Below are 13,402 nucleotides of genomic sequence, written 5' to 3' on the forward strand. Positions count from 1 at the left end.
TTCTTGAGCTGTCAGCGGAGTGCTGATTTGCACGTCTTTTTTAGATGGTGAACGTAAATGAAGGAAAGCCCTCTAATTGGACGGGCAAGATCGACAAGTAGACAGGACTAAGCCCGTCCGGGCCCACCCGTGGCTACGTGTATGCACTAAATTAAGAAATATTTTCTAATCAGGAAAATGCTTAGTTTATTTTTCTTTCTGACAGCCCATCAGTCTCCATAGGTTAACATGGCAAAACTCGGTCTACTACCTAACATGATCTGCAGGCTTGCTAGTCCGCGGATAATTTGCGGCACAATTGAATGGTAGCCTACTATGGAACCGTGGACCGAAAGAAAAATAAACTAAACATTTTCCTGATTAGAAAATATTTGTTAATTTAGTGTTATCAAATAAAGACACATGCAATTACGGGGGTAGTGGTGTCAGTGTTCATTCAATATGTGCGCGTCTGCGCAAGTAAAACTGAACCACTGGAGATGACGTGTGTAGAAGCAACAAACAACTAAAACAACAAACAAAGCGGATCCTTGCTGTCCATGAAAACAGCATAGAGACTGGCTAGTCTAATCCAAAAATGGATATAACAGGTCTTTGAATTGACACAAAAAATCAGACTGTTGTAGGTCTATAGCCTAAGTTAAAAGTTGAATGGGCATAAGTCACGACTTGCTTTAACAGAGGTACAGTAAATATCGTAGCAAATAGCCTATGGTGATGACACAGCTATGGTTTTGCTAATCCATTCGCACAATAAATAATTACAACTTTATATAGTCAGCTGGAATGGATTTCCAACAGCCTTGATGGATTTCCCATACATTGTGAGCATTTGTTAGCTGCTTGTCTTTCACTGATTTTAATTGAAAAGAATGAAGTTTGCTTTAATAATATCAATTATCGGCAAAGTTGTCATAGAGAAGTAAACAGCAAAGATTATGAAATGTGGCGCATGGATATAATATATTTCTAGAGATCTTTGTCTTTTGTCATACTTCGGATGTTGTAGGTATTGTTGTACAATGTAGGAAAAAAGGAATCAAATAAAAAACTACGAATAAGTGTGTATGTGTCCAAACGTTTGACTGGTAGTGTAGGTTAGGCTTTGATTTAAACTTTAAAGGTGCTCTAAGCGATGCCACACATTTTTTAGGCTAAAACATTTTATGTCACTTACTGCAAACATCACCTAACCAACTGCTGTCTGTGTCCTGAATACACGGTAAAAAACGCGATCTCTGTGGACAGCCCAGGCTCCAAAAACGGCAACAAAAACAACCTGGGCAAACCTAGCCCATAAAAACATAACAAACTGTTCCAGCAAATCACAGAAGTGATGCGCGTTTAGGAGAGTTTCAATTGCACGGGAGCAGCACGGGAGGGAGGGGGAGGAAGTAGCGAGCTAGCTCTCTGTTTTGTTTGAAAGTCAACAGAAGTGACGTTACCCAGTGGGGTATACTACGAAGCACGTTAGACATATCTAGGCTATATAGACACATCGAGGCTTCACAAAGCCTTGACTCAGGGGTATACGTTAAGTGATACTACGATAGCAGTTATGTGATATATTTGTCAAACTAGGCTTTTAGCTCAGATCTGTGCGCGTTCTCGGTGTTGGGATGACGTTGGCCAACCATGAAACATGGAGACGCACAAGACCGCCTATATTAAAAAACAATTACTTCCACATTTATGAGTGATAGTGTAATCTACACTGCGGTCATTTTAAGTGTCTAGCCTAGAACATCAAATAAATCGATTGTCATCAGATGTTGTATGGTATGCAAGTCCATAGTGGCATATTTGCACGCACAACACTATTAAAGCGCATTCGAGATCAAAAATGTTTGGTGAGGCGGGGCTCCACCTGTAAGATATATGACAGAATCCTACACGTGAGACAATTGATTGGTCAGTGGGCGGTAAATTACACGATTTGAGCTATAACTTAGCACATAACCTCCTTCCCGACCAGGTTTAGTTGCGAGCATAAGATACCATGGTGATATAGCGGCGCTAAAACAGATCCACTTTCGTGTCACAGCATACCCTGGCTTTGAGCGCAACATACCTCGCTAACCCACTAATCGAGATTCGTAGTATACCCCACAGCATCGCTTAGAGCACCTTTAAGGCACTTGTACAAAAAAGAAAAAAACGTAGGCTATTGTGTACCCTGCAATAAATAAATGTGTAAAAGCAATGTCAATGCCATCAAGGAACGCTATTAACTATCCATCTATAACGCTTTAACCGGTTCCAATTAGAGGAAAGGACTTTGAACACTGGAACAGGAAAGTAAACTGTTTTTGCCCAGAATGAACCCAAATGAAAATCATTTTGTTTTCAGTCCCTGGGCCTTGACGTAGGCTGACCAGGAATGAATCATAATACATCAACTCATACCAAGCAATGAATCATAATACATCATCTCATATCAAGCAAAAAAACGAACAGAAAACTTTCCAAGTGAAGGAACGACTTGTCCCATCAGCCATTGCGATTGATCAATTTTCCAACGCTTTCCAACCTAGCAATAGTTAAACACGCTTCCTTCTGTAAATAAGACAACACGATGACAAACTTCCTACCATTAACATAAAGCAAATTTCAACTTTCAAGGTGAGAAAACACCAACATGGTTTGTGGCAGTGTTTCTAGTTCTAGTCTAACCCACCTAGGCTATGAAAGTAAGTTAATTAAGGCCTACTTGGTTTACTGACATTTGAGTAGGCTACAGTATGCAACCCATTGGCAAACGTTTACACCTGGAGATGTCCTTTTAGCTCGTGTCATGTTTGCTAGCTTGTGGGCTCAGTTTGTGTAGTGCTACCAAAATCATAGAAATTAATAACATTTCAAGACATTTACCTCTTCTGTGATCCAAGAATGATTTCATTCGAGTTATTTTTTAACATTTATTTTAACTAATGACATAGAAAACATCCCGAATTACATCCACATATCGTAATGCACTATGCAAAAAGTGATTTCCACTCGTAGCCGAACACGGTGAGATGCAAGCATTCCAATCCACTTAGAAATGTAATAACGCTACTCTCACGTCCTTAAAGTGGCAGGCAGTCAATTAGACTTACACACCACCAATGTGATAACATTAAAGAAAAGTGTAGTCTAACAGTTTAAATCAATATGAAATTACTAGCACCTATTTTTGCAATTTTCACTCCCTCCCGCAATTTCTTCACAACAAACAGCTAAAAACACCGCAACTTCCATCGCAATTTTTTAGAAAAGTTGTCGCGAAATCAGGCATTTTAGATCGCAACAATCTCAAACTGGACTGATTATCCAACATTTAGCCAAACATTCAACAAATCTGCGCAAAAACAACAGTTAGGGCCTACATAACTTCAACTACATGGCCATAACTAGGCTGCAAGTTTAGATCCCAATAAAATGGCACTTTGTAACTCAAAATGTTCCACTTAAAAGTAGCCTACTTTTTGTTGATTCATGTTTCATTTTAAATGTGTGTTGCTTTCTAGAGCATTTAGCCTACCATCTTTAGCACACATCTCCATTGAAGTATGGTTACATGATAAGGCGCTTGGTGTTACGCTCTCTTGTCAGTGAGAATTTCTTGCAGCACTTTTTGAATGGTCAAGACCCACAGCAGGTGGGCCTGCGCATCTGCTTGAGGCTGCTGACATTCGCGTCTGGGAATGAGACTGCTTGCAACGTTTCAAGAAACTGCACACATTGCAACAATCTTCCACAAACTCACGTCTTGCATCTACTGATTTTTCATTGGTCAATTATGTGTTGACAAAACTTGCAAACTAGTTGTTTTCAGACTAGAAGCCTAGTCATTGGGGTATTGCTCAGCCCCGTTATCTAGCAGTCAAGCAGTTTAGTGTTTTACACCGTTGTCGGGACCCACTGATCGCTAATTTTCTTTGTCATGCACCAATCAAGGAACTCAACGCATGTGAATATTCGAGATATGATTACTAAGCTACACAACACATTTACAATGTCTTTTGGCCACGGTTTAGGCAGAGACCTTCTTATATGCTTTTTGTTTTAAAGTAAATTGAAATAAAAGAGAAACAAGTAAAAAATGCCCGTTTATTTAATGTGTCAACAGCCCAAGCAGCAAAACACGTTATTTGAACCAAAACAAATGTTTATCTAGCCTAACCATTTTCTGAAATAGCACCAACATTTATCGTTAATGTTAATTTTAAGAATAGGCCTAGCCTACATAAGGAGAATTGTTAGTTTTCTGGTCAAATTTGCTCATAGGTGTGCAATCCGCCAAGCAAATTCATCTGCAAATTCTGTGCAATTCCGTGTTTATAAGAGAATTCGGTTTTCATGTATAGATTCTATGTAGTGCTTTTCTGTGAGATCATGAATAAAACACTTTTTTCTTAAAACAAGGTTAATATCATATGAACTTGTGGCAACTACATAAGTAAGTATATAAAATCGCTTCGTCACATAGCTTGTTTTAAGTCTAACTTGGACCGTTGATATAATGGCTTATAATCAAATTCTCAACGGAGAAAAAAAAAGGGATTTTTACTTCTAGAAATGGAGTGGCCAATCATGAGTAGGGCTTTGACTTTTGCCCAAAAATCATATTCGAAGTTTGTTTGTTTATTAATATAAAAATGTTAATATATTTGAATATGTATTAATAATATTTTAACCATTAAATGTCTTCAGTAAGACAGATATTGGTATCAAACTTAAGTTCTATATGTTCTGTCCACCAGAGGGCAGAAAGGCTGAGTATTAAAATTGTTAAAATTGCTATTATTGAGCATAGGGCTGGGCGATAAAACGATAGCGATATGTATCGCAATAGACATGTAATCGATATCAATAAAAAATATGTTCGATAGAACATTCATAATTAAAAGCAACACACACATCCTGCCTTACGTTGTCCATAAATAAATAGGCTATATATCTTGCATTGTAGTATGTCAAACTCTACCAGAGTAGGCGATAGAAGTAGGCCTACCTCAACACAGACTCTCCTTGCCCCGTGCACTCTCTCTCTCTCCCTCTCAACAGGCGCATCCCTCCTCAGCATGCACATGTAATCCAAACATTAATCGTGCAAGACGACTGGCTAAATTGCTATTAAATCCGGTTAGCATCATTAGCACGCTGCACGAATTTGTTCAAAACTGTTGCATTCAAATTGACTGCTAAGTTCTAATCATCGGGCCTGTCCCAAGGAGAAAAAAATATCCATTTGAAACTTAAACACATGTAGGGAAACTTAACAGTCTAACCAGACTATGATAAACTAGCAAATTAAGCTAACGTTTGTTTACAATATTTCCAGGCTTCAACCAGTGCTGCTTTTCATTCCGACTTATCTGCACATTTATTTATTTGAGTGTTTTTCATGATTGTGTTGTCATTTCTTTTCCCTGTTTGCTTTGATTGATAACTGAGGTGATTAAAATCAGAGGAAGGTTAAGTTTAAAATAAAAGTGTCAATAGGGAGGGAAAGTAATCTCATCGCCATCTAGTGGTTGCGTTCCTAGAATTTAGCGGAGGGGATGGGATTTTTTTTTAGAAAAAATATATCTCGGTGCACATTGGGATCTTAATTTAATGCCTTGCATATGTTAGGCACTGGGGTCACCTCTATTGCTTCAAGTGGTCATACCTTATTTTTAGGATCAGTTGAATTGTTTTGAGTTTTTGTCGTAACATGGTGATAACAAACTACAGTTGCATGTGACGTCACAGGTTTGGGCGCTTAATCTCTAACTGATCAATACGGCAATTTGCTTAACTGGCTTACATATTTTTGTAATAACGGAAGGTGATGTAAACCGTGTGGTGATAACCTTTATGTCTGGATAACTGGTGTTGTGCTTCTACTCACATGCAGAGCTGGCAGTAAGTGTTAAGTGGCAATGCTAACCAGGCTAATAAACAAACCATGCTACCGTGAGTAACGTCGAAGGGTAAAGTCACGTGGCTTTTTTGTAGTTCGTTTATGAAACAAAAGGAGCAATTTCGATTTTTTTAAATAAGGCAAAATGGGGTCTGACATTTTCACAGTTAGAAGATTATTACTGTATAGACACTGAAAAATATTTTTGGTGGATAAGATCGCTGATTTGGCTTCACAGTATTTTTTTTTAAAATAGGTCTATGGGACTTAACATTGGAGCTGCTCTTCGATAGGAACGCAACCACTTGGGGCGCTGGTTTTCACTTTCCCTCCCTATTATGTCTATGTGTGAGCTCACTAAGCGCGAACCAGCCAGGATGCTAACGTCACCTACAGGAGCCTAGATGACCAATAATAGCCTTGCTAATGAGCTCACGATTTTACTTCACCAGGCGTGAAAAAAACCTCGGAATCTGAATTGAAAACAACGTTTACAACCAAATACATTTATAGAAATTATCTCCATAGGCTACAGGTTAGAATATTAAGAGATCCCTAAAATTCGTTCGAATATCTTTAATATTTAAAATAATCGAGTTATATTTGAATAACGAAGTTCGGAGTCAAAGCCCTACTGTTGAGCTCAATTTGCAGGCACTGTAAGAACCCATTGGATAACAATACAGTGCATTGCTTTGCATGCACTACAATAAGAAGACAACAAAAAACAGTAAAGTTCAGTTGCTTTATATGCACTGTAATAACGGCCAATCATATTATGGCAGACCAGTTCACTAGCTGTACGCAAAAATTAGCAGCATAAGTCATTTGCTAGCTCTTGTCCATCAACTAAGAATCAGCTAGATAATCTTGAATCATGACAGCAATCACAAGAAAACACCATGACATCATTTTACACCAGAGACATGAAGACTGAGTGAGGAATTTGAAAGGTAATTACTCACATTACTCCCTGCAGAACTTTCTGAGGATCTGGATCAAAGAGCCGGTCCACATAATGTCGACTGGTTGCTGTTACTTCCTGTATGACAAATTAAAACTATTTATGATCTGAGAATACAAATAACAATGGATACACACCCACCATGATGCAAAACGTACCCTACTAGCATAAGCCTGCCCTGTAATTATATAAAAGAGGGTGTGGTAGTATCAGTGGTTGTACATTTGGGTGGTATGGCCAAACTTTTTTAAAGATTTTGATAGTTTCACAGTACAGTATATCAAAGTATTTGTTAATTTATTACGTTTTGCATGACTAGCCCTCTATAAAAGTTTGTGTCTTATTCTACAGTCAGAAGTAAATAGAATAAACATTTTAGCCTATATATTGAAGGCTTTCAGCACACAAACACTTTTTTAACAGAGAAAGACAGAAGAAGAAGACAGAAAAAGAAAAGATACTGTCTTTCTGAATACAGTATTTATTCAAGATAGCACACATTACGCTGTTACCATTACATTAGGCCTACTACAGACTGTGTAGTATGATGTGTGCCTGCCCCGATCGCCATGTGCCCTAATTCTAGATCCCCGCGTTTGCTGTCCATCTCAGCTGCTGCCACTGCACTAACTGTTCTTGTAACAACGCATTATGTAATAACACCGCATTATTGATAAGAACAGCATAACAATGTGTATTTTAATCAAAATTCATTGTAAAAAAGCACAGTGAACGGTTTTTTTAAACCTCAACTTTTCCCGAATTCAGCATTTTCTCATTTTTCCGACAAGAACAGCATATCAATGTGTATTTCACTCAAAATTCATTGTAATCATAAAGGCTAGGAGTTGTGAAAGTGTTAAAATGTAGGCTATAGCCTATTTCTTTACGCAAAGGCTGACTGACTGTCATTAGCTCTGAATGAAGAAAAACAACAATACAATAGTGCTATTGAATAAGAAACGTTATTATGGCCTACACTTCTACAGAAAGCACAGTGAACATTATTTAAATCTTCTGTACATAAAACATTTATTTCACTGTCGCTGGAGAACGGGCTGTTGCGCAAACAAATGAATTAGGGTGATTATCTGCATCTCCGTTCACCAAAAGCTATGGTTTTGCTAACATATTCACACAATAAATCATTTCTCAAAGGTTCTCTCCATTGTTAGTGTGCAACATTTCTTCATGTCTATGTGGGGTAGTGTCAAGCAGTGAAGTGATAGCCTATTGCAGGTACGCAATGTTCAGACAGAAGACGGACACTGCTTTCTCTGTTGGTATTTCTGTCCCTCCGAAAACTGTGTTAAAATTGTGTTTTTAGCTGTCAAAATTTAATTTTCATGAGCTTAACCAATAATGAAAGTAAAACAAACATAAACAATAACAAGTCCTATGGTGAGACTGCGTGTCGTTTGGAGCAGAGTATCGGTAGGCTATATTAAAAACAGAAGATTTTCCATTTGCTTCGGGATTTAGGCCTACCGGTAGTTGCCGGAGGGTTGCCGGTTCGAACCCCAACCAGTAGGCACGGCTGAAGGCACCTAACCCCTCACTGCTCCCCGAGCGCCGCTGTTGTTGCAGGCAGCTCACTGCGCCGGGATTAGTGTGTGCTTCACTGTGTGTTCACTGTGTGCTGAGTGTGTTTCACTAATTCACGGATTGGGATAAATGCAGAGACCAAATTTCCCTCATGTGATCAAAAGAGTATATATACTTACTTATACTTATACAAGTAGGCCTACTAACGTCACTTACAGAAGGCATGTTAACGTTGGATCCTCCGGGTTGGTCTGAAGACGCAGCTGTGCGCCATGTCATTGCCATTAGACTGAGTTGGACTAAGTTAACACAGCCTTTTCTTTATTTTAATTTCTTATTTATTTATTTTATTACTTGTTCATTTTTGTTTGTTGTCTGTCTTGTATGTCTACCGTTAGGTGTCTCGGGTACGCTGGCGATTACGCCGCTCCATCAGGCATCTTTTGTCTTGTGCGTCAATTGTTATTTTGTAAATTTGTTTGTTTGTCTTGATGTCGCGGGAACGCTGGCGACTACGCCGCTCCGTCCGGCATCTTTTGTCTTTTTGGGGGCCAAGCAGCAAAGCTGCGAAGGCACCCATTGTGTTTCTACGTTTTCTTATTATTGGGGGCCAAGCAGCAAAGCTGCGAAGGCACCCATTGTGTTTCTATGTTTTCTTCCCTATTATTAATACGCTTCTGTCATTGAAGTCAATGGCAGCCCATAGAACCGTCTGGTAAAAAGTTGTGAAATTTGGCACACTAATTAGGCACAGTGCCATGATTAATTGCACCAAGTTTCATGTAGGCACCTTGAGCGCTCTAGCGCCACCAACAGGCCAAAGTTGGATGTGCGTTCACGCACATAACTTCTGACCTGTTGACCCGATTGTCAGTTCGTCATTGACATCCATGACGTCATTTTCCGCCATGATGGATTTTCCGCCATTTTGGATTTTAGTGAAAGTGAAAATTTCTTCACAGGTCACACATTTTGTCCGATCGTCACCAAACTTGACACACATGATCTTCAGACCAAGCCTCACAAAAGTTGTGGTATTTTGTCTTCGGAACTTAAACCGTTCACCCGTAATATTCAATCGAATTTCACCAAGTTTCATGCCGGCACCTCAAGCGCTCTAGCGCCACCAACAGGCCATGAATGGCAAAATGAGGTATCATTGGAATCCTTGCGCCAAGCCGAGTTCAACACCTATGACAGGGGTATTCAATTAATCTTCAGCGAGGTCCAGTTACAGAAAATTTCCTCAAGCAAAGGTCCGGAGCATCATAATGTTTAACGTGTGTTTAGGCTATGTATATGTAGGCTATGTATAATATTAGGATGGATGGATGGAGCCTAGTTGTAGATAGATAGATAGATAGATACTTTATTGATCCCCAAGGGGAAATTCAAGAAATAGAAGATTGTAGGCCTAGGCCTAATGTTTAATGTGAAATAAAATAAGTAGCCTATAAGGCAACATTCGAAATGAGGAGAAATAAGGCAAGATAAGAGTAATTGGGGAGAAAAACTGAGTAGCCTTGGCTATTTTTAAGATCTTAACGTGCACTTAAAATAAAATTTGAGCTGAGACAAGGATGTATATTCCACAGCTGGTTCCTTGAACCCATTAATCAGCAAGTTTAATTGTTTTAGTTTTTTTATGTTGACCCGTAATCCTGGGAACCCAGGAATATCACGTTGTTGGGCAGTGAATGCACGTAGGCTTAACTAGATTGTGGTGGATCAATCATATTGCCTTCTTAAATCGTAAAATATTCTGTGGTCTCAGTTCACTGTTGAATGAACTGATGCTTCATGCTCACCCTATGCTTGCTCAAAATATATGCTTTGTAGTAGAGGTGCTTCAAATTGGCGCTTAAAATCGCCTGTCTCAGAATATATAGAAGAGGTCCAGGGCAATTCCGCGCAAAACTTCACATCCATATTTAGTTGGCGTTACGGACGTGACAGTTTTGCATGGTATTGCCCCCGTATCGTTATATAAAGCTCTGTTCTCGCTGTTCTCGCTGTCTAGCTTTCTCCTCTTTGAGCAATCGATGATTTGAAAATAACTTACTTATCGTTAACTTAGATATCCATCTAATTGTTTCTCGTCCCGTCTCCTCTCCTCGCTCGTTTCATCTCTTCTCCATAGTAGGCTACTTTACTCACTGACTCGACTTTATCAGAATTCACAGATTTCACTGGCTGAGTAGCAGCAAGCGAAATGATGGTTCCTGAAGCTCCTGAAGTAGGCCTAAATGCTGTTATCCTAACCAACGAAACATTTAGCGCAGCTTTGAAATCTTACGTGAAAATCTAAATTAGGCTATTATGGTCTGGGTCCGGATAGGATCACGTCACAGTCCGGACTCGGACCGCGGTCCGCCATTTGGTGATCATATCTCAGTCAATCTTTTATTTTTGATGTGAAACTGATGACAGCAAGTTCCATCCAGTTCATTCTAATGCGTGCGTGCAAGGGTGGGGCGGGATGGGACGGGCAGGGGCGATTGCGGCGGTGGGCTGGCTGGGGAAGGGGGCGGTGACACTCAGCCCTTGTTCAGCCACACAAAATCAGTTGTTTTGATGTGAAACCTGACCTTGTAACTCAGCCAATCTTGGGTTGTTTGGCATGGAACTTGCTGTGACTGCTTAATGCTGTCTGATGCAACGGCATTGATTTACATGGCAAATCTGGCCTGCTGAGCTGTCTGCTTGGCCCCCTCATTGCTGCTTGCAGCTATATTTCTTCTTTCTTCCCGAATGGGAGTCTATGGCAGCCCATAGAACCGTCTGGTAAAAAGTTGTGAAATTTGGCACACTGATTGAGGACAGTCCCATGATTAATTTCACCAAGTTTCATGTCGGCACCTAGAGCGCTCTAGCGCCACCAACAAGCCAAAGTTGGACGTGCGTTCACGCACGTAACTTCTGACCTGTTGAACCGACTGTCAAAAATGAGGTATCTTTGGAATCCTTGGACCAAGCCGAGTTCAACCCAGTTCTATGACGTCATTTTCCGCCATGATGGATTTTCCGTCATATTGGATTTTAGTGAAAGTGAAACTAAAACTTCACAGTGTTTTGTCTTCAGAACTAAAACCGGAGTTCCGGTGATGTCACGAACCTGATGGCTGCTTGAGAGAGTCGCTCCCCGTCCTACTATTAAATCCACACACTTTATTAAGTTATTGTCCCCTAAAATTATCAAAGTTGATTCAGAACAGCGCCATGTCTCAAAGTGCACGCCGAGGAAAAGTGAAACCATCCGAGGAAGAACATTCCAAGTACTTCGAAGAGAAAAGTACTGCTGCATCGAAGGAGCTAGCTGTTGCTAACAAACCACCAGTTGAACAGACGCCTGACAGCGATATTAATGTTACTATCATCACTGAACTTCGAAAATTCAGGCAGGAGGTCAATGAATCGCTCAAAAAACTCTCGGAAAAAGTGACGAATATAGACCAGACTGTCAGTGGCCTAGTGAGGCGAATTTCTGAGGCAGAGGATAGGATTAGCACATTGGAAGATGGCCACAACCGACACACACAACTGCTTTCGTTTCTTCTACATCGGGACAGACAGCTGGAGGCTAGATGTGAGGCGTTGGAGAATGTTCAATGACGGGATAACCTGCGAATATACGGGATTAAAGAAGGGTCTGAAGAAGGAGATACAGTGAAATGGATCGAAGAGTTTCTCCGTATGACTCTACAGCTGTCGACAGAGTTTGATTTTAGAATAGAACGGGCTCACAGATCCCTATTGCAGAGGCCCACTAACCCAAGTGGGTTGCAGCGGAAGGCTTGAAACACCTGGGCATCACGGCTGAGCTGTCAGAAGAGGTACGGCTAGAGAAGGATCTTCATCGTTTGGGATGGACAGCGAGTGGCATCAAGAATCCCCGTGCACAGGTGAACCGCAAAATGTTTCGCGTCATGGAAGGATTCCTCGGCGGGCTTGGTGAGACCATTTCAACAGACTAGTCATAACCGTACCCGCCTTTGAGTTAATTAAGTTACTTGGCTGTTGATAGGCTACGGACTTTGGGGACTTATGTATAACCCAGCATTTTTTTTTTGTATACAGTTTTGGATGCGAGAAGGTCTAAAAACGTTTTTGTCAACCTTTTTGAATTTAGACGAGTGCAGTTAATAGACAGGCTATTATTAGCCTACTCCTTGTTGATATTCAGTAGGCTTACAGGCTATTATTGGCCTACTCCTGCCTGTGTTAAAGGAATTATCCGGAGTAAAATGCACTTTAGATCGATTTCCGGATGATTGGGGGTACATACGTTGAGTTGACATCAAAATTATGTCATTCGGATGTGTTTTGAGAAAGTTCGATTGTACCGTTTTCAGTCACAACTCGTAGCCTGGAAGTGAGCGGGGCATTTAAATTGCGCCGCTACAAAACGCTATTTGTATACCTCTTCTACAGTTCCAAACAACATAACACTTACGTGGTAGTGAGTAGAGGGTCCCTAAAGCCAAACCGAAGTATCCCGAGGTCTTTATGTGGTCGAATAGAGAGTCCAGAATGAATTTCATCAAGCCAGTACCTTTCCGGGAATGTTGCCATCTTTGCCGCCACCTTGAGGGGAAAGTCCGTAGGAGTCTTATTGCTGTGTAACACGCTCTGGAAATTCACAATTTCGTCGCCGTTTTAAAAAAAAAAAACATAGTCCAGTCCATACAACTTAATTTCAATTTCGAAAGAAATACTGGACTATGTTTTTTTTTTTTTTTTAAACGGCGACGAAATTGTGAATTTCCAGAGCTTGTTACAACACACTCGGCAATAAGACTCCTACGGACTTTCCGTAGGAGTGGCGGCAAAGATGGCAACATTTCTGTAAAGGTACTGGCTTGATGAAATTCATTCTGGACTCTCTATTCGACCACATAAAGACCTCGGGATACTTCAGTTTGGCTTTAGGGACCCTCTACTCACTACCACGTAAGTGTTATGTTGTTTGGAACTGTAGAAGAGGTACAAAAATAGCGTTTTGT

General features: G+C 40.3%; 1 protein-coding gene across 5 annotated transcripts in view; it reads right to left on the minus strand.

Moving 5' to 3' along the window:
• The window catches only part of armc8 (armadillo repeat containing 8), a 253,834-nt gene that overhangs the window by 222,836 nt on the left and 17,596 nt on the right, over positions 1-13,402 (minus strand). For all 5 annotated transcript variants that reach the window (XR_012981938.1, XM_076264244.1, XM_076264243.1 and 2 more), the window contains exon 2: positions 6,856-6,932. Coding sequence is in view for 4 of the 5 variants with exons in the window: in XM_076264244.1 (XP_076120359.1) it covers positions 6,856-6,932 (77 nt within the window). In the remaining variant the exon portion in view is untranslated. The remainder of the gene's footprint in view (positions 1-6,855; positions 6,933-13,402) is intronic.

Source organism: Alosa pseudoharengus, unplaced genomic scaffold (genome assembly GCF_046254945.1).
Source record: "Alosa pseudoharengus isolate Yale_2024_CS ecotype anadromous, Long Island Sound unplaced genomic scaffold, YU_APseudo_1.1 YU_APseudo_1.1_scf_3, whole genome shotgun sequence".
Classification (NCBI taxonomy): Eukaryota; Metazoa; Chordata; class Actinopteri; order Clupeiformes; family Clupeidae; genus Alosa; species Alosa pseudoharengus.